Source organism: Hesperophylax consimilis, chromosome 6 (genome assembly GCF_061612785.1).
Source record: "Hesperophylax consimilis isolate HC1 chromosome 6, BYU_Hcon_1.0, whole genome shotgun sequence".
NCBI classification, from domain to species: domain Eukaryota; kingdom Metazoa; phylum Arthropoda; class Insecta; order Trichoptera; family Limnephilidae; genus Hesperophylax; species Hesperophylax consimilis.
Genome location: NC_142841.1, coordinates 34,460,610 through 34,486,537, shown reverse-complemented (window position 1 = coordinate 34,486,537; position 25,928 = coordinate 34,460,610). Strand labels below are relative to the sequence as shown.

The following is a 25,928-nucleotide window of genomic DNA, read 5'->3' as shown; positions in this document are numbered from 1 at the left end:
AAGGCTTGATAGAAGAGAGGATATTTGTTTAGAGAGGGACAACCAAAAAATATGTGATCTAAAGTTCCCACTTCTAGACCACAGAATGTACAATCTGGGGAGTCAACAACGTGAATTTTAAAAAGATGGGAAGGAACGGAACAATGTCCGATCCTCATTCGAATGAGTGAAGAAATTTATTTTTTGGAAAAATGAGGGAATTGCTGAAACCACGGTTTTGATGGAATAGTCCTTTGTATTGAGGCATAGCAGGCTCCCTTGGATTGACTAGCAATGTGCCAATACTCCGACCAAACATTGCGGGATCTATCTTTGATGATGGAAAAAATGTCAGATAGGGGAATGTGGTTTACGAGGGTAACAACAGGGTTGGACGCTCCTTGTTTTGCCAAGGCATCCGCAATATCATTACCCATGATACCAACATGTCCAGGAATCCAAATCAGAATTACAGTTTTACCAGAGCTTTGAATGGAGGCTATCATCTCTCGAATAAGGCATACAAAGTGATCATCAGGATGAAGAAGAGGACTGGATTTAAGTTTTTGGAGGGAACTGAGGGAGTCAGAGAGAACGAGGGAATGTTCAAAATTATTTTTGATTATATATTTGAGAGATTCTATTATTGCAATACACTCGGCTGAAAATATTGAAAATTGATTTGAAATTGAATGAAATATTCTGTCATTAGAATTATTGTGGTAAACGTTAATACCTATACCACAGTTAGGAGAGTCGGGAGATTTGGATCCATCAGTAAATAAAAGAGAAAAGTTGGGCCATTTAGATGAAATAATGTCATTGAATTCGGGCCGGGAGATTGGAATGACTTTTAAGGATTCCGATCCCTTCTATTATTGTTGGGGATAGGGTGACGTGACTATATTTTAATTTGTATAAGGGAAGTAGATCATTTTGGATGATGTGAAGCTCTGAGAGAGACTTAAAATTTTTACAGATGTCAGGAAGAGGTTTAGTTGAAGCTCTGATTGTAGATGAATGGGTTGAGTCAATGAACAACGAGACGCTGGGGATAACCTGATGACATTTAGAATTTAAACATTTAAGAACAAATTTGTCAGCAAATAGTTGACGCCTTAAATAAAGAGGAGGATCAGAACATTCTACTTGAAGGGAATTGATGGGTGACGATTGCATCGCTCCAGTTATAATTCGCAAAGATTTAGATTGAATTTTGTCTAATTTATCAAGTACATTTTTTGAGGCAGTACTAAAAAGTGGGCAGGCATAGTCAAGATGGCTTCGAATAAGTGCGTTGTAAAGCAACTTAATGCAAGTAGGGTGAGCACCCCACCAAACGCCAGATAATGATCTGATGATATTTAAATTTTTTTCGCATTTAGTAACTAAATTATTAATATGGGAAGACCTTTTAAGTTTCCTATCAAATGTTACTCCCAAAAATTTTACTTCAGAAGCGTTGGGGATTGGAGAATTTTTAAATAAAATTTGAACGGGGGGGGTTTTTATGGCGGTTTGAGAAGGTGACACACTGAGTCTTTTGGATTGAAAGTTCAAGACCATTTAAAGTGAGCCATGTGCAAAGGGCATTCATGGCTTCGTTAAGATATTTGACGGCGAGAGGGATGATTTTGGATGATAAGAAGAAAGCTATGTCATCTGCGAACTCAATAACTTTTACTTGTGGGGGAATAGCGACATGCATATCATATGTGTATATATTATACAGTAAGGGGGACAATACATCGCCTTGTGGTAAACCCTTCCAAATAGACCTACTTTGAGGAAAAATATCTGGAAGTTCAATGAAAATTTTTCTATCTAGAAATAGATAAATAGATTGGACAAACATGGGGGGAAGGCCAATGCCTAGAAGTTTTTTTTTTCAAGATTGGGATGGAAACATTGTCAAAGGCGCCTTCTATATCTATAAAAACGGCAAGACAAACTTCCTGTTTAGAAATTGATAAATTAATATCAGTACTGATGATGGCAAGGTTATCTTGAGTGGATTTTTTTTTCCTAAATCCAAATTGAGATGGAGAGAGAAGCTGTTTACTCTCGACGAAAAATTCTAATCGGTTTTTAATCAATTTTTCATAAAGTTTACTGAGAGTGGATGAAAGAGCGATTGGCCTGTAGTTGGATCCAGAATTTGGTGATTTGTTTGTTTTTAAAATAGGGATGATTATTTGACAACTCCAGTCATCAGGCATTATACCAGTCTGGAAGATTTTATTTAAGATGCTTAAGAAGTGGATTAGAACATTATCATTACTATTTTTGATTATGCTGTAAGGTATACCATCTCTGCCTGGAGATGAGTCCTTGACTGTTGATAAACATTTTTTTAGCTCAATTAAGGTGAACGGAGAGTCTAGCCAATGATTAGACATAGGAGTATTATAGATGGGCGTTATTTCATCTAAGTTAGGTACAGAAGGGGGGGCAATTTTGTCCAAAAATTCATCGATCCATTTAGAATGAGACGCTCGAGGAGATGGTGAACTGAAGGAGGATCTAAATCTTCGGATCATAGACCAAACTTCCGAAATTGGAGTGTTCGGAGATACTGAACTGCAGAAGTTGTACCACCCGGATCTTTTTTTTGACCTCAATACCCTTTTGGCATTGGATTCAGCGTTTTTGTATATAAGATAGTTCTCCATAGTCATATTGTAACGATAGGAAAGAGATTTAGCTTTCCGAATTCTTACTACTTTGGAACATTCCTCATCCCACCAGGGAGTTGGAGGGAGTTTTTTGAGAGATTTAGTTTTAGGGGGAGGATTTGATTTATTTATTGCAGTTATGAGCATTGATTTGAAGTTATTATAATCCTCTTTGACGGAAAATATATCGGTGGCGGGTGAATTTAATAGGAACTTGTCCATATGAGAGTTAAATTCATGCCATTTGGTGTGTTTCGTTTTATTTTTTGTCGAAATGTGAGACTTGTCTGATTGGAAAGAAGTTTGATAAGTAATGGTGATCGGGAAATGATCACTGGAGCAAGGGTCGGGGGACACCACCCACGAGGAGAGAGAAGCCAGACTAGTAGAACATATCGATAGATCCACTGCACTGGGGTTTGTGCTGGGGCGTGAGATCCTAGTAGGAGATCCGTCATTCAAAAGGAAAAGGTTGGATTGATCTAGGAAATCCATCACACTTCGACCATCTTGGTCGGAGAAAGCAGAACCCCAGACGGGGGAATGGGCATTAAAATCGCCTAATATAAAGAAAGGAGGGCTTAGTTGACTTACAATTTGCAACCAAGTTTGTTTATTGAAGTGGGCTGTTGGGGGAAGATAGACTGAAATAAAGGATGTTTCCTTTATTTTAGCTGCAACCATTTGGAAGTCAGCATTGGGGGGTTTGATATTATTTATTGGGGAAAATGATATGGATTTTTTAATAAAAAGGGCAGCACCGCCGCCCGAACCTTCCGGGCGGTCGTCGCGGAGACAGGAATACCCTCCCACATTAAAGTGGGTGGATGGAGTAAACCAAGTCTCCGAGATAGCAGCCAAAGAAATAATTTTGGAATTTAATAGGTTAAGGAGATCAGATTTGTTAGAAATAGCACTTCGGCTATTCCACTGAAGTATTCTGACATCCTGAAGAGTCATTTTGAATAAATGATTTTAATGTGGAAATAATAGTAGCAGCGTTGGACGGTAGATTAGTTTGAGAAGAAATAAGGTCAATTAGAAGCATAATAAGAGTTTGGATAAATGAAGAATTGTCTTGGGAGAGTTTTTCAGAAAGTTTAAGAGAGTTCATTGAGGACGGATTATAATTATTTGCACACCCATTTGTGGCATTTGAAAGAGGTGAACCATTGGGATTTAAGAGCAGTGAGTTGTGTTGTTGCTGATCGTATCCAGGAGCCGGTTTAGAGATAGCGTTTTTGTATGTGAATTTAGTTGAACGAGAAGAAGTTGTTGTAGTGGAGGGAAGAGGGTTGGATGAGGAGTTGCTGGATAAAGCCTCAGCAAATGATTTTTTGACAGGCGGGAATAGTTTAGAAGCCTGCAGAAAAGACAAGTTCTGAGAGGCCATAGAAATTTTAATATGTTTTTGGCGAGATTGTTCTGGGCAAGATATGTTGATAGCTGTATGTGAGCCTGAGCAGTTATTTTTAGGTGAGGAGGAAGAAGGACATTGGTCAGCTGCGTGGTTTTCTCCACTCTTAAAACATCTGGGTTGAGATCTGCATGCAGCTTTGGTATGACCAAAACGGCAGCAATTGAAACATTGAGTGGTGGGATAAGTATACATTTCAACTGGTAATGAGTTGAAGAATAAATATATATGGGAGGGAAGAGATTGACCTTCAAAGGTGATAATGACAGATTGGGAGGGCTTCCAGGAAATTATACCCTCAGAGGAGTCCTTGTAATTTAGCCTCCTGGCTTTTATGGGATTGCCAATGTGTTGGGGGGTTGAAAGTGAAGACAGAATTTCTTCGATGGACAGATCGGTCGAGATACCTCTGACCAGGCCCATGCGAGTGACATTGAAAGTAGGGATATATGCCTTAAACTTTGAATTAGATGAAATGAAGATATTTTTGATGAAACTGTTAGCAGCTGACCCTGAGAGGAATTCGACGGAGATTCGGAAGCGACCCTCGGCTTTTACACCTCCAGGCTTGATTAAAAGATTCTTGCTATTTGATAGGAATTTGCCAAATTCAAGAGGGTGGATGGTTTTTCCTTGCTCAGTTTTTTGGGCGTATACTATGAATGGGCCACGGGAATGAGGAGAATAAAAGTTTGTTGGAGGAAGTTGAGAAAGTGCTGGTGGGGACTGTGAAGTCGAAGGCGAGTCAAGTTTTATTGGGGAAGAAGGAGTAAATTTCCTTTTTTTGGTAGAAGTCAAAATGACAGAATCACTGTCAGAAATTTCTACATTTTCCCCGTCTGGGGGGTCCGGAGAGGGATCTGGGGGCTTTGTAGGGGGTCCAGGAGGGAAATCTTCCTCCATTATTCACAACAGTAAACAACTACAATAATAGTATGAAAAATGACAGAAGTAAAAAAGTTTATAAATATCTGGAAATCAGCAGCGAAAAGTGACTCCTGGAAGATCAGAAGGGAGAAGAAACCTCAAGGCACAACACACTACACTTTTTTTTTGGCCAGAAAACAAAATATAATGGTAAAAAATTAATTTTAGATAGAGCAAAACAAAACAACTGATGACAGCCAAATGTTATTGTTGCTGATCCTTATAAGTGAGTTCTAATGCTTTTAATAATTACGCTAATCAATTCGGAAGTGGCCCTTATCGGTACACATAAGTTAGGAAATCTATTGGCGTTTTTTTTTTTCAACATCCATACTTGTTTTATAGCATATTTATTAAATCAATTATTTTGAACCTAAAGAGTAATCATTATAAATCCTAGCTCAATAAGATAGCAAATGTTTTATTGACTGATGACAAGTTTACGAGGCCCTACTCTTGAGTTTCGGTAGAGCCACCTCTATTTTGGAGCCCCTAGATACTGAGAAAACAGTTTATGCATTATATTGATTCCCATATCTCAATGTTTAGAACACAGACCTCACATGCATTCTGCCCGTACTTTATTCGAATATGCTCTGAAGAACTGGTGTCGTCGATCCCTTTAGTACCGGTACACAGTCGGAAGACATGCACAACATAAAGTGTATGGTCGACATTTTTCGCATGAGAAAGGGGCGTCTTGTGGCTCGTTCTTGTACTGAACAGCTGATTTGCCCGCTTTTTTATTTCATCCCTCGCACAACAGGTTCACTTTATGCTTTCTTATTGAAAGACCCTCTGCGCAGAATCCCGATAGATTAAAGGCCCTTATTACAGAATCAAGACATGTGGAGTAAGTATGTATAATGTTAGAAATTGAGGTACATGTAAGTTAAAGTTGCCATTATCTTTTCCTGGTTGATTTTAATTCCCAGCTAGACAGGTTTTATTATGCTGTATTCAGCATTAATAAAACTACAAACCAAGACTATTATTTTCTTGGTTTACTTTGATGTTAGATGTTACGTAGTTCTTATGTTTAGACCAATACTTTTTTAGACATTTGAGACAAGTTGAGTGGTTCATTTATGAGACAGGTGAAGAAAGCAGATGTAACTCTATTGAGTCCGTCCTTTCCGGGAGTATTGGGGAGTATGGACGCTAATGAACGACGGTACACACTTTCGCCAAAGGAGTATGGACGGCTATGGACGACAGGCGTCGCATATTCATATTCGATGCATGTTCTGTAATATGCATCGTATTGCCAACTGTGGGCATATTCCTGTAACTTTACACCAATTTTAAACATTTTATGTCATTATCGACAGAGATATCGACTGTTATTTATTTTACATACTATCATAAAATTTAATAAAAAAATATGTTTTTTATATATGTAAAAAAAACTCACTCCCCAGAGCACGGCCAGCATTTCGTAACATTTCGTAACTTACTCCCGGAAAGGTTTGGCAGCCAAAAATTGAGATCTAGAGGTTGAGTCGTGATATTGTGGAAAGCCTTTCAGAAATATCATTTTTTTAAATATACAGTACATAGTTGCATTATAATAACTTATTTCATGAATCCAAATATAAATATTTGTTAAAACTTACGCCAAATTTCTAAATAATTAGTCATAGATAAAAAATGAAAACTTCGTATTTTGGTGTAGTGATGGCAAGATCAAAATATTCGGTTCAGAAACATCTTGCGAATCAAAATATCGCTGTCTAAAAAAAGTTACCGATTGCTATTAATATGTATTTCGAATGAGTAAGTACCATAAATAAATAAAATGAATTCATTTATTTCAAAACGTGTGCATAACTCGTCCAAGAGTGAAAGTCTATTTTTTGCGTATGGAGAAAGATGCAATTTTTCAGAATCAAATAGTTGCAAATTAGTTTCAGTATCCAGATAAGTATATACACAGCTCCTAAATTGCATGCTTCTCTTTTGAACACAAAATAGCATTTCACCTTACAACTTTCACCGTGTTTTTTTTAAATATTGACTGAAATCATTTCCCTCGGGGCCTATGTCGTCTTTAAGTATGGATTTGTGAATGAAATGAAGGAAAGGAGGTTCTGGGAAGGAAAAAAGGTACGAAGAATGGGTAAGAATCTTGGGGAAGATAAGCCAAATGAAGGAGAGAAGTTTCTGAGAAAGATAAACGGTATGAGGGATGGGTAGGAATCTGGGGGTCAGTGTGTCTAGGAATGACATGTATGAATCCATTATTGTGATTTTTTCAACTCTTTTTTTGGAAAGTAAAGAAAAATATTTTTAATTTTAATTACCAATTAAACCTAAGGCTAGCTTTAGACTTGTAAGTTTTTTCGTAAATTTACGACTTCTAGCCAATGGGCATATTGCATTTTGAAAATCCAATATGCCTATTGGCTAGAAGTCGTAAATTTACGAAAAAACTTACAAGTCTAAAGCTAGCCTAATGCACTCTTCCATTATTTAGAAATAAATGTCTCGATTGACGATTACGCCCACCGCTATTTTTATGTTATGTGTTCAGAAATATTCTATGGTTGTCAACCAAAAGTGAAAAGTATGCGTTTTCACTTAGCGATCATTATTATTTTACTTTAATGTTTTGAATGTTTGAACTTTTACGTGGCATTATGAAATAAATACACATGCATTTTTAAAGAGTTTATTAGAAAAGTTAAGGTTTCTGTGCTATTCTTGTAAGAAGCTAATAAGTTGGACTCGATGCCGGTATTGTTTTAATGTACATGTGTCAAAAATTCAACAGAAGGTGTTATAAACGTAGCATTTCGAATAAATTAAAATGAAATTCATATTTATTTTATCGGTTCTGCTTGTGCTTCTCAAAAATTTAGACGGCGCAGAGCTAGAAACAGTTAACGATGACGATTTATTGAACTTGTTTAAAAATGAAAAATATGTTGTCGTTTTATTCAGTAAGTATTTTTTCAACTTGTTCTATGTTTATATTTCGGGTAAATATACTGAAAATAGGGACACGCATATTGCCCACATTTTTATATTTAAAACATTTTGTATCAGTTGATAATAATAAGAAGTAAGTACCTATTTAATTTTCCGTATATGGAAAATAATTCATTTTAGAAGTTATTTTCTTATAAAACGGATAATTTGACATATTTTCTTCACAACATGTTTTGGGATAATAATACTCAAATAGTTTCTTTTTAATTTTTTATTTCTTAATAACCCAAAATTAGAAACCTATATTAGGATCATAGGTTCATATTTTAGCTTAAATAAACAAAGAAAAAAACTAACCTTAAAACTCTTGCATCAATAACAATGGTCACCAAGTAAACAATCTAATTAACAGGCCATTTCACAACAGGGGTAGGCAGATAAGATAGACCGCCAAATAACTATGTCTTGGCACACACAAATTGCCTCATTCACATTCATACATCATCTTATAAACACTCTTTTGTTATTCTGACTCTTTACATGGCCCGACTCAAGTATTTGGTTCATTTGATCGTGCCATATCTTCCTCGGGCGTCCCCGACTTCTACCACTCACATTCGCGTCATATATTCTCCTTACTTCGTTTATTTGCTCTACATTCGTTCATGGCCAAACCATCTAGGCGTCCCTTTCTTAATACTACTCATTACGCTTACATCAGCCTTGCATTTGCGAATCTCCGCATTGGTTATATCTGCATACATGGTAACCACACATGCCTCAGGGATCTCATATCCACAGCATTCAGTCTACTTTCATCCTACCTTTGCCAATTCCATGTCTCACTACCGTACATCGGAATAGGTATCATCACTCCATTACCTCCCTTTACCATTCTTTCAATATCAGCCTTTCCATCTCTTCTAAACATACTTTGTGAGAAGTGGACAATAGATTTCAATTTTAACTAAATAACAATTAAAATTTATTATTTTTCATTTCTGGAAACTGAAATATCTACTTCTCATTATTATCTAACAACTACACATTGATATATTATATTTAGATGAGACATGAAGTGAAAAAATAGGTTCCGATTTTGACCTCCATTCTCCTAACGCTCTAACTAAAACTACTGATTTCGGTCGCTTCTAATGGTGGAACAATTTTTGACGAGATATTAGTATGCAGTAACTCTATGCTCTACATAGTTTTTGTTGTATAAAATAGTGTGTGTTAATTGTGCCCCTATTTTCTGTATATTTACCATATTCAGACTGACAAATATTAAACCATACATTGTTTAAGTTCTTTCCTATATAATCAATATTGTTATTAAGACCAATATCAATGTCTGTGTGCTGATTCAGAACCTTTACAATGTTGTCATTGGTACTCACCACAGCCCAACAATTTTACAAATACATTGCAGTGAAATGGTTTAACCAATTACCGGTTAATACAAGATTAGAAACAAAATGTACTTATATAATTTGAGATTAATTTTTGGGGTAGTATGCCATATTGCGCAAAAGAAGGAGGTAGTGCAACATGGCGTAATACCCAAAATATAAAAACACAAGTACCATAAAGTTACTCTTTAAATCCTAATAGTATTTCTCAATTATTATACTTCGTAATATATAATGTTATTATATGTATCAATTATTTTCATTCGTAATAATTTCATACATATAATAAAAATATTTTTGACTGCCGCACTTGTAGGCGCAGATTATGAAAATTACACTTAGTTTCAATAATTACTATGAGAAACAACTACTTATATGCGCAAAATATGTTATTAGTTTGGGTTAATTAAGTAATTCATGCGTATTTAGACTGAAACGAAAAATTCGCAAATGTCACTCAATACTAAAAAAATCCAAAATTGCCGCAAAAGTATCGTTTTATAAGGGAAATTTTTAACTTTGAATAAAAATCCAAAATTGCCGCAAAAGTATCGTTTTGTAAGGGAAATTTTTAACTTTGATTGAATAAAAAGCTTTAAAAAATTTGATTGCGTCTTTTACCATCTCTCCGAACATAATTAGTTGTTTCTTGTAGTAATTAAGTTTAAAAAAGTCTAATTACCATAAACTGTGCCTGTAAAAAGTATGACGGTTAGGTAAATTTTTACCATCTTTTATTCTATTGCACTCTTTTGTTTTTCAACACTAAGAAAAAATAGAACATTATTCGAAATTTATCTAAGGGTATTTTTTATTTATCTATGAAATGGTTATTCCGAAGTGTAACTAACTAACTAACCATCACGCCGTTTCCCCGCAGGGGTAGGCAGAGAGGACGGACCGCCAAACAACTCGGTCTTGGCACACACTCCTTGCCTCATTCACATTCATACATCGTCTCATACATACTCTTCTATTAGTAATTAATTATTTTATATTTTTACTGTTTTCAGCTAAACCAGATTGTCCCGCGTGCGCCAAACTGGAGACACTCTTGCTGGAGTCTCGTGATGAGCTGGTGGACGCTCTCGGAGCTTGGGTGGTGATGACCTCTAAGTCTCACCTCATCCGACTCTACAGCCCCACATCCGAACCAGCTCTTGTCTTCTTCAGACACGGAGTGCCCCTGCTCTACGATGGTTCGTAAATTTAATAATATGTAAAAAAAAATTGTAACTGATTTTGTTTGTTTGTTTCGAGATTTTGTAATAATAAAAGAGTATGAAAAATTGTGATTGAAGCAATGAGACAAGCAAGACAGAGTTGTCGGGTGGTTTATCTTCTCTGCTTGAACAGAGCAAGAAGATTAAGTTTAGAACTATCTCAGAAAATCGTATCACAATTTTTTTTTACAATTTAGTAAATGTGTCACCAATAATTATTATTATCTAATCTCAAATTTTTGCATTTTTGTGCACTTTAATTTCAATGTAACTATCTATTTATATATAGAAGAGTGTCTATAGCAGGCAGCAGCATGGTGAACGCCGGGCAGGCGGTGTGGATTTGATTTTTATACAAACCCAGAGTTTTGTTCTGAGGTTGATAAAATTTAGCACACTTGACCTTCAAAACAAGAGGAAAGTCATTGTCATGTGTAAAGCCCAGGCAACACCGGTACATCATACTAGTTATAAATTAATAAAAACAAGTGTTTTGACTAGGTTTGTCTAGATTTTGGCGGTAGATGCGTTTTCCTTCCACTGCGTGTTGGGCTGGATAGAGAGAGACTGGTTGAGGGAGGCCTTTTGACCTCTCCAGCAGGACTTTCCTGACCCATTGCTTTTTCACCGCACTGGAATGGGTAGATTCATACGTCCGCCAGTTCTAGACACTGACCTCAGTTTCCCACCCACCCCTCATACCCTTTTCCTTCCCAAAACTTCCTTTCCTTCCTTACCTTAAAAATACCCTACACACAGCGTCCCCCGAGTTGACATAGGCTCTGAGGAGCCTCCAGTGTGGTGCTAATGTAAAAAAAATTCCAAAGTGAAACATAATTTTAACTTGCGAAAGACGAAATTCTAAATGGCTAAAACCACTAATCAGGTGCTTTGTCTTCCTCTGTTTCTTTCTGCTTCCTTCTATCCTAAAATCTCACAATATTCCCCACTTAGGGGTGACGTAGTCCCACTTGCTGAAGAAAGTATTACTCTCGTATTGTATTCTAATCAAAATGAATGGTTTTAGGCCCTGCCGACGAAGAGCACATTGTGCAAACTTTCATAGACAACAAAGAGCCGAATGTACGTGAGCTGGCGGACGACAGCTTCGAACACTTAACCCAGGCTGCTACTGGCGCCACCACTGGGGATTGGTTTGTCATGTTGTAAGTACAACTTTGTTTTTTATCCTATTCCCTATTTAATTATTCACAGTAATAAGTAGTCGTTTTCATAAGTTTCTAAGAATATAACATTATTATATCCACACAGAATGTTACATACTAATTATTATTATTTTATTCTGGGGTACATGCAGGCGTTGTTCAATGCAATGTAATCCATATTGTCATAGCATAGCATAAGAGGAAGAAAATTAAATGTTTATATTCTATACTGGTTAAAAGTGCTGACTGATATGACCCAGAAAGTCAGCAATTTTAATCATCAAGTTATTGTTGATTGTTATTGATTTAAAATGAAAATCATTTCTGTAAAATATATTACCAATTTCTGTCTGAATGTTGCATTCTTTTAAAATTAGAAATCTTTGAAAAATTAAGAAACAGCTTTCGTAAGAACACGGTTAGTAAAATATATTTCGTGCTGAAATTATTTCAGTAGTATTTCAAATTGCACTAAAAATATTGTGCGATAATAATAACTAATTTATCTTGCTTTTCACGCTCTACTTTTTACATTGATAAGCTATTAGATTAAAACAATCTCTGTTTTAGAAATAATTTTTTTTAAATCTGATATTTCTTCAAAAGCAAATCACAGAGGGGAAAATTAATATGAATTGAATAGGATGTTGAGGAAATGGGAAAAAATTTAGAGTAGACTGATACTGCTACCATTAAAATCCGTTGTAAATTGCAACTGCGGACATTCGAATTGAAAGACCAGCAAATAAGAGTGAGGGGAACAAATCAAGTTGCGCGGGAGGCGGCTCTTTCTGTGGTTTGTCGATAAACGAATCTGACAGCATACAGGCAACTCGCATTGTAATACCACTATTCAGTCCTTGAAAATATATTTTTTTTAAATTGCTGGGCAAAAAGCTTAACTACAAGTTCCAAATCGGGTAAACAAAAGTTCAGGCTTGTTTCCGAAATTGAATATTTTCTTACACTATTCAGCCAGACCCTTTTACAAATGTATTTTATTTATGTCAGATGTCAGGCGGTTTGTTTGAAATCGAGCGTTCAGATCCTTCATAGAAAAGTCGCACAATGTATTGCGCTGCAAACCTTTGTCTTACTTTAGCGAACTTTACTTTTCTGCGGAGGTTCTGGTTATTTCAATGTGCACTCTTCGGTGGTTAATGTACGACTAATGCCAAAAATGTAATCAATTGGTTTGCCTCCAACTCGACGAAATGATACCCAGATTTCATATTAGGGCAATTCTTATCTATGGTTGTAATTGACAGACATCGAAATAAAACAGTGGCCTTTTTTAACACGGTAACACTTACTTTATAACAGTTCATTTGTTGGGATGGATTTTCATTTTTGTTCTATGTTTATCCGTATGTTTTTTTTGCAATTAAATTTCTAGTCATTTGGATATTATCATGATTTATTTTTGACACCTCCTTCTTTTCGGACAGTGTTCATCATCAGGGCGGATGTATAATTGAAATATTGGCTAAAGAAGGAGGTAGCGCAACATGGCAAGGATGCCATGTTGCGATGCCATGTTGTGATGCATGTAGCCATGTTGCGTTGCCATACCAAAAATAAATCTCATAATAATAATAATAATAATTGGATGACTTGTATAGCGCCGTTTTTGTGCAAAATCACCTCAAGGGCGCTGTACAAACTTATATTACACTTCATCTTTAAAATTTAAATAATCATTGGATAATATAATTTGTGTAGTTCCATTTTTGTAAAAAATCACACTGTAAGAAAGTTCAGTTGGAAAAAAACATTTTTGTCCTGTACCCTTTGATAAATTATAGCAGTTTATTATTGTTTTATCAAAAGATATAACCATACAATAAAAAAGTTTTTGCATAATATTACAATGATCATTTTGTCCGATTTGATTGCAGCTACAGCGCATCCTGCTTGGAGTGCCAGCGTCTGTGGGCCCGCTGGGAGGCCGTGGGGGCGGCAGGAAGGGGGCGGGGGCTGCTCGTAGCACGAGCCGACCGAGCGGGGGCTGCCGCCGCAACGGCCCGGCGCTTCGGGGTCACCAAGGACCCGACTTTCTTGCTGTAAGATCATCCACTATCTTGCTATTTCACTATTATTATTAATACAGATGCAGCCTGCAAGCACTCGGGTTCCCACTGTGTTCCCCAAAAACTCCCTAATTTACTTTATTCCCATCCTGTTTAATATAGATCCCTGGGGTCCCTGAGTATTCGACTATGTCTCCTGGTTCCACAGTGTCTCTTCCCAGCTGTCTGAACATTCTTCCCATTAAGGCGAGACAATGGGCGCTCTTGTAATTCCTTCAGTTATGGTACAGATAAAACAAAAAAGAACTTTCTTTGTCACAATAATGCTGCAGCTCTTTCTTACACACTAAATAATAGTGTGTAGGAAAGAGCTGTTGAAAATGAGACAAACAATGTACTTACGTCTGCTTCTCTCAGAGAAAAAAGTAATCATTATCATACACCATCTAATCACCTTCAACATACCAATTAGAACTACTCATTCGAAAATTATTTTTAATTGCAACAATAATATCATTTAGATACTCGTTTGTACCTAGATTGCATGCAGTTGGCAAAACTGTTGAAGAAATTGTAGATGCACGGAATATAATTACAAGAAGGCTATAATAACATGTTTTTATATAACCCTGATGAAGGTTCAGGTTGAACCTAAACCGGTTGGTTTTATATATTGAAAATATATGCAATAAAGTGGTGTTAAAAACAGAGTTATTTTATTATATAATAACATACCTCAGTAATAATAATAATTAAGGTTAGCATATTACGATTTTTCTGCATGGGTTCTACATAATTTTAAATGCAAATTTAGCTTTTGATTACTGTTCCACTTAATTATTGTGTACATATAAAAGTAAAAGCCCATATAAGTATAATGTATAAATAAATACATCTCCCTCACAGTATTAAAGTATTGAAACGCTGTTGCCATGGGAATTATAAAAGCACCCATGATGCCATGGCACCATCAGTGAATTGGAGTTTTTTAATGCAATCAAATACGAGTACATATATTCTGCAGCCAATGAGTTACTGGGTCTGCAGTGGACAATTGCCATCTTAAGGTGTCTTTACCAAGCATTTATTAGAAATAGGGAAAGAAAATTATTATGATAAATACGGAACAATTCCGTTTAAAGGAATTCTATAACAAAATCTTTATTATTTTTAATTGCAGGTTCCGAAAGGGGAAGATGTACTGGTATGACATTCCTAAATATGACACAAAATCATTTGTGTCATTTGCACAAGACTGGTATAACAACGCCAAGAGTGAGAAAGTGCCTGTGCCTAAATCACCTTTGTAAGTATTGATTTCTTCACTCTCCAATAGACGATATTGTCTTTGTTTTCCTTCCTATTTCTCAAAATCGGGCATAGACATCAAAAAAAAAATAATGATAATTTGGAGGTATTATGTTTATAAAGTTCTGACGTTTTATCCCAAAGCGCAATTATTTCTTCGTCTAGTGAGATTACATTTTCAGGATTTATTTCCTTATCTATAAATAAAAAATCAATGTTTGTTTGTTAAAAATTTTAAATCCCCGAAAGTTCTTCACCAATAGGGAATTCTCTTCACACCAAAAAATCACTTATTATTAATTATTCACATGTAGAAACACTTCAGACACAAGAATACATAGTTTTTATAATTTTCAAAAATCATTTATTAAAGTTATAATGACTTTAAAAACAGGCGCGAACGAAATATTTCAATGCAGCTAAAAACGCCCGGTGATTGATCAAGCGTTCAAGGGCGAACGATGACGTCACTGTTGACCGGCCCGAGTAGATCCTGCAAACCGATGGCGGTGGCAGCGGCAAAGGTGTGACGTAGCACTTGTGACATAGCGGTCAAAATGGCGCATGACCGTTTTCAGAGCCGAAATAGCACGCAATTTTTAAAACAACTACAAAAAATTGAAAATGCATTAAAAAAAAAGAGGCACATAATAAAATAATTATCGTTATTGAAATAAATTATTTACAAAATGCACGAGAATTCCCTATTGCTTTGAAATTTTGACACAACGTTGCATGTTTTTTTATATACCTACTAGTGGCACCGTTGTCGTGCCACAGACTATGTAGACCGCCTTTTATATAATAATCTTTGGCTAATTTATATAGCGCCGTTTTCAAAATGACAAAATGATACCCAGATTTTATTTTAACGGCAAGTCTCAATCAGTTTGGACCTCTATATTACACACCCTGTATTTGTGTATACATTATCTAGTGATTATGGAGTCATTGGTCAAAGATCAATAAGTCTCAAATTCAAAATCATGTCGTATAAATAAATAGTAGAGCATTGGGAATTGTTGCCCTTGTACATGATACATTTATCAAAGAAATTATAATAATAAACTGCCTACATAATTATGATAAAAATTTATTTCAATGTATTTTTTCAGTGATGATCTTGTAGCGTGGTGCGTATACATGATCCGAGACATAGTAGACTTGGTGCTGGGGATCTTGACGGAGCACCCGTGGATCTGGCAGATCGGAGTGGTCGGCTTTGGGCTGGTGGCCATCACCTCTGTCATCGCCGTTGTCAAGGCTGGCAAATCCACTACAGAGGTCAAACCCACTTCCGACTACGAGAGCGAGGAATCCGAAGATGAACCCCCACAAACAAAGCCGCCCAAAAGGCAAAGTAAAAAAACCAAATAGACATTTTTTTACTTATGTACTTTGTTTATAAGTTTAAAAAATTATATTTTTGCTACTTTAAAAATGAAATTGAGTTTTATGTATACAATTAGTATTGTTACACATATGATATTATTTTTTCATATATTTAAATTATTTGTATTATTATAGAATTTCAGAGGGTGAAACAAATAAAAACAAATTGAAATTATTACATACACATTTTTATTAAATTAAACATATGAAAATTGACATTTTTAATATGACTATGTATCATTGTATGTACATCATTTCCTAATTGAACTCAAATTATGTACATAACCTTGATTAATTTTCTTTAACCCTTCAGGCCAATTTGTTCGCTTTTGGGAACAACTCATATGGTCTTGCATAAATCGTTGTATCTTCCTTATGGTTGTAGTTAGAAATATGATCTATGCGGTGTTAGAAAGAAAAAAACACCAAGATTTATATTCTAATTTAGAAATTAACCACAGAACATTTAAAATGTGCACGTTTACGAAACCAAAGGTACTGACCGCAATTTGAAAAAAAATTATGAGACGTTTTTATTAGTTATGTTTGTAAGAAACGACAAAAAAGTGAGGTGACAATAATGTTTGTAATACATTTTTCTAATATTTTTTTTTGTTTGTATTTTTTTTATCAGTAATTTTAGTTTAAAATAACGTAAACTGAGACATTTTACTGTTTGTAATAATAAAATGTGAGAGCGTATTTCATCACTTTTCAAAAACAGTTTTTAGTTTTCGAATACGTTCAGAAATATTCCATTTATTTGATTTTATTGCAAAGCGGAAATGCTCCGACCGTCTGACAGAATGTAGCTGAAGCCTGAAGAGTTAAGACACTGTTGAAACAATTCACCATAAAGCTAAATGGAAATCAACATGTTTTCTTTAAGTAAAATACAGCAGCACCCTTGAGGTGATTTTTCACAAAAACGGCGCTATAAAATTATCAAAATGTTATAAAATGTGAATCCACTACAGTTTGCGAACCCACAGTACAGTTTGTGCATTTCTAAACTAATATTTGGTAATCAAATCGGTGATGAAGTCAATCAGTTATAATAATAGTCATTGTTGGTTTGCGATGATGAGATAATTCAGGTGAAAAAGTGAATAAAATATTTTATAAGTAAATCTCTGTTAAGTAAGCAACTAGCATAGTCAGTGAATATAAGATATATAAATAATAAAGAATGCGTTTTGAGATTCATGACCTGTAGATTGTTTTATAAACGATAATCTCAAATGTGTTAATGTCCCCACTTTTCAACCCCTGAATTTGGCAAAGGCTCAAATTATTTTGGTTGAATGCAGATCAGAATGAGAATTCAAAAATAGATATTACATGCAAGCCGTCAGGCGATTTAAATCGCACTATGTCTAAATAAAATTATCAGCACTACAAACCTAGTCTTGGCCATCTCAACACCGTCCAGCCAACTATGTTTAGGTTTCAACACTCCTTCATCCTGGTGGTTTATTTCTAAAGAAGCCTCTTTGGTGGTCGATATCCGTTAATCCTTGCTACGTGTCCTGCCATCCAGTAGTGGCGGCTCGTGAGTTTTGGGTGTACTATACAAAAAATGGCATTATTGATGTTGTAGCTAAAAACGATATTTTTTTGTCTTTGAAAATTTCCATTTTTTTTGTATGAAGATTTCCAGGAAATCTGTTCGGCGCACAGTCATACTGAAATTTCTTGAAAATCTTCATACAAAAAATCGAATATTCAAAGAAAAGAAAAAATCGTTTTCAGCTACAACATCATCAATAATGACATTTTTTGTAATATTAGCACTCAAAAGTCACGAGCAGCCACTGCCCACCAGTATCATCCCAGTTTTATAAGCATTATTTTTTAGACAGTTTGTATAGATGTATGAGTAGATAGTATGCTTTGTCTGCCAGACACAAATTTATTGTATGACTCCAGATTCTGAATGAAAAACACTGAATACCCTTCAACCATTCTTTTTGGAGGACCAGCATTCGGAGGCATGGATTAGATCTGCTCTGATGCAAGTGTTTAATAGAGGTTGGATTTAGTTCTTCTCAACAGGAGTCTTGATTTTATGGGAGGCCATAGTAACCATCAGATAGGTTTGAGGCATGAGATATAACTTCAAATAATAAAATGAACAGCTTGGAAAACAAATAATAAGAATGCACATATAAAGGACTACCTTTGAATTTAAGAATCAATTACTATACCTTAACAATAATTAAAATGTGAAGTAACAAAACAGGGGTTCATCTACTAACAGTATTAATAGGTTATGTATATTTACAATATTTTATAAATATTATCAAATCATACTGGCAAGAAAATTACGATCTACTGTACGCCATATGGTAATCGTGTTGATTCTGCAGACAGCGGTAAGGGAGTCATTAAATTCTATTGTATTTCCGAAATACTGAAAATAGCAGGTGAGGTGGCAAAGGGTGTAGATTTTAAGTATGGTGAACCACGGTGTGGTACTTCTAGGAGATGGCAGTTATTGGTGGTTTGCAGCTTAAAACTAATCGACATCGAACAATTTTCATAATTGTATAAAAAAATTAAAATCGCTTAAATATTAATTATTTATCCCTAAATAATTGTGCGATATGAATTTAACCAGCCTAAAATCGACGTTTTATGAAAAAGAAGATTCCAAAAATTTGCCTAGTATTTCAACAACGAACACGATAATTCTCATCGACACAAAGACGTCGACTTTAAGTTGATTTATTTCAAATATTAAAATTATTTATCTAAAATTTTGCTTAATAATTACATAGAACGTTTCAAAAATCACAAAAGCTTCATGTTGCAGAAACATAGATCATATTGCACCGGTGTTTCAATAATTTTGACAACGTCGCGCAGCTCACCACAAACATGTCACACATTGTCGACTTCTATATTCATTTTAAATACACTAGTCTTGTCAGCGAGTCCAGTTCTGATACTCTTCTCAAACCTTTCCTGAATGCAAGAGAACTCCATCATATTCTGCGGTTTAGATTCTATCCAAAATCTATCAAATTCATAGAAAAGATAACAGTACAGTTGGTGGAACACTTTCATGGTTGGGAGACTCCTCGATATATTATACACATAGGTTTTGGCTGATCCGTCTTTAAGGAGGTGATACGCCATGGATGTTAGATTTATGCCAACTATAGCGAAGGTGTACCCGTACTTAGGATGGTGCGAGTGGCTCAACACGTGGCTAGAAGGACCGGGATATTCTCTGGCGAAATACAACAAGTTGTCTAGGCCCAGCATTCCCATTCCACGGAAGTCAGTTTTAGGGTCATCTCCCTGGAAAAATACATTTAAATTGTTTAGAATAAATTAGAAAACCAAGGTAATTAGTACAAATGGTGAATAATTTATTATTTACAAACAGATTCAGAAAAACACTAACCATAGTGCTTTTTTAATAGGCACAAATAATGGAAATTACACTTCGTTTCAACTTAATTACTGCAGTCGCTCTGTGATAAGGAAAAGTTTTGTGAAAACCAGGTAGAAAAGTTAGTAATTCTTTATAATTCTACGCTACTGGCATTACTTGACAAAAATGCGCCTTTCACAGAGAAGGTCTGCCGCATTCGAAATGGCTGCAAATGGTTCGATGCTGAATGTCTCAAGAAAAGGGAAATGCGGAAATTCGAAAGGTTTTACAGACGAAACCCGACTTTCAGCAATCGGCAACTTTGGATTGCGAAACAAAATGCTTACAAGGAAGAAGTAACGCAGAAAAAAATCTAACTTTTGGTGTGAGCAAATTGAGGCAGAAAAAGACCCTCGAAAACTGTGGCAAAATATAAAAACTTTATGTGGAGAGAGCAACATCAAGATTGATTCCTCTCTTGAAGCGGATAGTCTTGCGACATATTTTAGGAGTAAATTAGAAAAATTCGGGCCCTCGGTGGGGTAGGATTGCCTTCTGTCGCAGCAACAAGTCCGCTCTCTGGTAACTTATTACTACTTTTGCAGCAGTAACAGAAGATGTCATACGTGCTGTGAAGTCTTGCCCAAACAAGCAATGAGCTCAAGACCACATACTTTTATTTATTTATTTTTTATTTTATTGTTTATTTGCAAAAACAGTATGAACCAGAACATTGCAATATCGATAATTAACATTTACAAAAAAGTGAATAACAAATAGGTACATTTACAAGTGGGACAAAGAAAAAAGTTTCAAATTTAGATTTACAATTTTAAGTATTGAATAATAATATTTCACGTTTAAATACGTTGTAGGACATGTGGAAAATATCCACATTTCCTGCGAGGCAGTTAATTAACCTAGTGATTCTTCCCAAGGGCATCACCATTGGTAAGTTAGTTCTGCACCTAGGAAGAATCAAAAGCCTGTGTTGGCGGCCTCGCGCGAAATTATCCGGGACATAAAATCCTATTTTAGCCAGAATGTCTGGTATTGATACTAAACCGTTTAGTAGCTTATACGCCATCAGGAGTAATGCAACATCCCTTCTGGAACTAAGGCTGCATATACCCAGCATTCCCGAGATAAATGCTGTTGGATATAATATATTCCCGAGATAAATACAGACCTGGCTCTTAAAAAAATGTCTCCCGGATATAGCACCTGTAATTACCGTAATTATCCAGTGCCTCTAGTAAATTCACTTGTACCGGGAACACTTAAAAAATCAATTATAACTCCAATACTAAAAAAACAAAATCTTAGTACTAATAATACAGATAATTACAGGCCAATATCCAACCTACCATTCCTATCAAAACTGCTTGAGAAAATCGTTGCCAAACAATTAGTGGGGTACTTGAACTCCGCTGGTCTGTTTGCGAAAAAGCAATCCGCTTATCGACGGTTTCATTTAACGGAAACTGTTCTTTTGCGGGTTGTTTCAGACTTGTTCATCGGGATGGAAGCAGGTAAGTTGGGTTTGATATCTGTTCTTGACATGAGTGTGGCATTTGACACAGTAGATCATAGTATTTTACTAAATGTGCTTAAAACCGAATTTGGCGTTCGAGGTGATGCACTCCAATGGATGACATCGTACCTGTCTGGAGAGTAGCCTCAGTAACTTTCAATAAATGTATATCACCTGAAACTCCCATCGAATTTGGAGTTCCCCAGGGTTCCGTCCTAGGCCCCATTCTCTATACGAATCGTCTTGAACAACTAATTCACTCAGCTGGCTTTGAATCACAAGGCTACGCAGATGATCGTTTGATTTTCAAGTTTTTTTCTCCGGACGAAAAAGACATCCTTAAAAACGAGGTGGTTAGCCTCATTAAGACAGTCTCAAGTTGGATGTCTGTCAATAAACTAAAACTAAATCCGACAAAGACAGAATTTATGTAGATAGCTTCTCCTGGGAGGCAAGCTCTCCTTGACTTCAGTCCAATCCGTATTCAGGATACAGATATATAATCCCTCCTGCAAAAATACAATTTCTGGGTTTCACTATGGACAATAGTCTTTCTCTTGAATCGCAAATTTCAAAAGCTGTGAGTTCTGGTTTTTTCCATTTAAGGCAGATAAAATCTATCAGGATCCTTCCCTCTGATGGAGCAAAGTCACTCATAAATTCGTTTGTCGTCTCACGTATGGACTATTACAATAGTGCATATGCCAGCCTACCTCAGAAACAAGCCAATAGAATCCAGTCAGTTTTAAATGGTGCGGCGAGAATGATTTTTGGTGAATCTAAGTATTGTCGTAAAAACCCACTTCTAAGGGATCGCCTTCACTGGCTTCGATGCCCTGAAAGAATAGAGTTTAAGATCTGCTTAATGACCTTCAAAGCATTGCAAGGAATGGCGCCAGCCTATATATCGGAACTATGTGTCTGACAAAAGTTAAGCAATAGACAGCTTATTCTAAGGTCAGCAGATCTAGATGTTAGTAATCGTCTAATCGAACTTTCTAGGTCAAATCGAGCCGTTTACTATGATCGTTCTTTTAGTGTAACAGGCCCGCTCATCTGGAATAACTTCCCTCAGCTCTCACTAATCTCCAGAATTTGGCTGAATTTAAACGGGCTTTAGAAACAAAATTATTTAAAAAATCTTACCAGTCGTAAATCTTAACTTCTTTTCAATATTTTATAATAAGTTCTAAAACTTCCGGTAATTGTTTAGTTTCAGTTGTCTCCTTATTGTACCTTTTTAAAATGTCTTCTCAGAAAATTCTCATTTCTGAGCACAAACTGCCTCCTGTTTTATATTATGTTTTAGTTTTAATATTCTTATTTTGTCCTGTCCTGTTGTTATTGTTATTCCAAGTTTTGTCATCACTTTATATAAACAGTGTATTTTGTGTTATAACATTAGATCTGTATTGGGTAAGGCACACTGTAAGAATAATTTTAAGAACCACTAATACTGAATTACCATTTTTAAGTTTGTTATAATAAAGCGCACTTGAAGTGAAATGACACTAAACTGCGCTATATAAATGCCATGTTATTACATATTTATATTTTGAGTATTTTTATCACAATAAAAAAGCCGACGATTCAGTCCAATTTTATTACTTATTGTGTTATTAAAAATTAGATTAGATTTATACAGCGCCGTTTTATTTAACTAAAAACTTATAACTAGTGACTTACATCTAACATCAGACTTATAACTAACGACTTGTAACCAGTGACTTACACCAAAACACTTAATAGCTAATGATGTTAATACGAACGATTATAATTAATAATTACTAAATCACCATCACTTGTAGTTTTTTACAGTATATTTTTTGAAGCATTCTCCAAAATGAAGTGCCGGTTTGTTATGACAAGTTTTTCTGTGATACATTGTTCGTTTTCTTTGTCCGCCTTGTCTATCAGCACCGCAAAGATGCAATCCCTGTACTTTTTCTGCTCATTGGACATTTTTACATGTAGATTGACGTGATTTAACCGCTGCTCTATATTACTGAATATATTCCTTTTCGTGTTTTTACACCTTTTCTATAATTTCCAATCAGCTGAATAATTAGCCTATTCACAAATTGAAGATGACTCATTGATTTTTCTTTGTTTTTTATCTTATTTTCCTTGTACAAAATATAAGCATTTACCACCGAAACTTCTAAACCCCAAAAAAGGGCTTACGCCACCATTTTAAAGTTTTCCTTAGAAAGCAGTATGTCGAAGTATAATGGTCTCCTCTATCGACACCTATCACCACTTCTGGCTTGACGATGTCTTCTTCGATTCCGCCTCTTTTTTTTTATAACTAATTTGTTAGAATACCAATTGCTTAGCATTGTCACCACCCTTTATCTTTCCAAGCTAGAACCATAACATCATCACTCCCATATGCTATCATTTTAAAATTGTAATGTTATATTTTTAAATTATTAATAATCACTATTTCTATTATTTTCAATTACATACTAATATCAATATCGCGGAGTTAAGAAATATTAAAGTTCCACAAAACGAAAAAACTTGGTCACAACAAGTGGGAGTAGCCTCAGAGAACCATCACAAATGCAGGATAACAACAGACTGTGCTGAAAATATCGTAATAAGACAAACATTCAGTATGTTAAAATTATGCTTTTATTTTTCCAAGAATATATATCTAACAAACGGTAAATAAATATGAAGAAATGTTGGTTTATCCAACTTGTTGCGATGATTACCTGTACTTGTCAAAAATAATTGTTCGTAGAATATACTTAGGTAGATAGAAATGGGTGATTATACTTATACCGGCGGCCGTGCCAGACTCTCTGGCCCACGAAGCTGCCTACCAAAATCGTTTCGGCCAGAACGCGTGGCCTATAGTGTGGTAAAGGTTAAAGTTGCATTTTTATTATTTCAATATTTTCCTTATTAAATTATCCCTTTTCTTATTTATGAGCGATATTTGCGAATTTTTCGTATCAATCTAAATACGCATAAATTACTTAATTAACCCAAACTAAGAAACTATTCTGTGCATGTAAATAGTTGTTTTATTAGCAATGAAGTTGACACAAAGTGTAATTTCCATAATTAAAGTCTAAAAGTACAGCGGTTGATATTTATCGTACTGATAAATTTCTAGGTCTAATTTTTAGAAACCATGAATCATGGAAAAAATTATTGATTTTATAATTTTACAGAAGGAATTGCACCACAGCCACCTTTTAGAATAAATTATTATTTTTTTAATATCTCACAAAATATGTGCTTTCAATAAAAAATTATTTTACTGGAAAAAAAAGTATGGATTCCAAATGTCATTTCTTATCAATAATACTAACCACAAACAGATTGTGAAAATCAATAACACACTTTATGATCTTCTTTACCTTGAAAAATAAAATGATGGGTACATTTGAAATTATGACACATAAGTAAATAAGCCTTGGTAATACAATAATAAATTATGCAATATGACCATTATACATTGATATAATATATTATTAGATATAGATTATAATTTTTTTAGTGAAAGAAGAGGAAAAATGTAATTTGATTTGACATTAATCTTGTTGAATTCTGCTGCAATAAATATACAAAAAAATATATATTTATATATATAAACAGCACTTGGTTTCAACTTAGTTACTACAAGAAATATCTCTTTATATGGTGGGGGATGGTTAAAGATGCATTAAAGTTCCATTCATTCTCAATCAATGTTAAGTTTGAAGGTTAGGAAATACGCACAAATTATAAAAATAACCCAAACTAAACCCTATTTTGTGCATGTTTACTTGAACCCCGACTTAAATAGTTGTCTCCATTCGATATTTAAGTTGAAATCAAGTGGCGTTTTTTTAAAGAGCTTTTGCATGCAGCGGAATTCGACAACTTTACGGTTTTACTAACCTGGAAGCCAATATCTTGCCACTGCTTAGTTATCCTTCCTTCCAAAGGTTCATGTGGCATTAACAAACCCCACAGCTCTATCAGCTTCACCTCATGGTCAAGAGAATTACTGTCGTACTGAGTAATCCTTATGGATTCTACTTCGTGATAAAGCTGACGATATCCCCAAATTTGTTCGACACATTTCTCAAAGCCAGGTCCGAAGTGAGAATGAATATGATGATTGATTCTCTTCACTCTTAGAATAACGCAGGTAGCGCAGGCGACAATATCTTTTCGATTATGTTCGTTAATCTGACAATTACTAGCCATCATGTCCAAATGGTCAATCAAGTCCTTGATGCTTTTATTTCGGGAGAGTTGTAAAGATTTTTCAACTCCCAATATTCGCGGAGCACCGGGCCTCTCGCCGTAACAAATTCTTTGAAGTTCACATAACTTTGTGGTTTTTCGAAGAAACCACTTCAGGACCGGCCTCATATACCAGTATAAAATTAACCAAATACTACGAAGAAACATTGTTCGGCAGATAAACTTTAATATCTAAAATGTTAACAAATCAAACGACACTGACACAACATACCCGGTTGTCAAGCACGACTTTTGACAACAAATTCTAACGAGAGTCTACATGACAATTGATGACAATGTATAC

General features: G+C 35.2%; 2 protein-coding genes across 2 annotated transcripts; one reads left to right on the top strand and one right to left on the bottom strand.

The window, feature by feature from the left end:
• Window positions 1-7,545: 7,545 nt before the first annotated feature.
• On the top strand, window positions 7,546-16,631 carry LOC149423258 (uncharacterized). Its single transcript, XM_089632933.1, has 6 exons — window positions 7,546-7,940; window positions 10,355-10,540; window positions 11,592-11,730; window positions 13,629-13,793; window positions 14,941-15,066; window positions 16,184-16,631. The coding sequence occupies exons 1-6, from the start codon at window positions 7,808-7,810 to the stop codon at window positions 16,443-16,445; spliced, it is 1,011 nt and encodes a 336-aa protein (XP_089489059.1). The 5' UTR covers window positions 7,546-7,807; the 3' UTR covers window positions 16,446-16,631.
• Window positions 16,632-16,672: 41 nt separating this feature from the next.
• LOC149423257 (ELMO domain-containing protein 2) lies at window positions 16,673-25,863 on the bottom strand. Its single transcript, XM_089632931.1, has 2 exons — window positions 25,274-25,863; window positions 16,673-19,766 (listed from the first exon to the last, which is right to left on the bottom strand). The coding sequence occupies exons 1-2, from the start codon at window positions 25,790-25,792 to the stop codon at window positions 19,344-19,346; spliced, it is 942 nt and encodes a 313-aa protein (XP_089489057.1). The 5' UTR covers window positions 25,793-25,863; the 3' UTR covers window positions 16,673-19,343.
• Window positions 25,864-25,928: the final 65 nt, after the last annotated feature.

Bases quoted from the DNA above. Each gene is read 5' to 3' on its own strand.
- LOC149423258 (XM_089632933.1), top strand. From the start codon at position 7,808: ATGAAATTCATATTTATTTTATCGGTTCTGCTTGTGCTTCTCAAAAAT. The intron at 13,794-14,940 runs GTAAGATCATCC...TTTTAATTGCAG, and splicing joins AAGGACCCGACTTTCTTGCT to GTTCCGAAAGGGGAAGATGT. The intron at 15,067-16,183 runs GTAAGTATTGAT...GTATTTTTTCAG, and splicing joins CCTGTGCCTAAATCACCTTT to TGATGATCTTGTAGCGTGGT.
- LOC149423257 (XM_089632931.1), bottom strand. From the start codon at position 25,792: ATGTTTCTTCGTAGTATTTGGTTAATTTTATACTGGTATATGAGGCCG. The intron at 19,767-25,273 runs GTTAGTAAAACC...GTATTTTTCCAG, and splicing joins GGCAAGATATTGGCTTCCAG to GGAGATGACCCTAAAACTGA.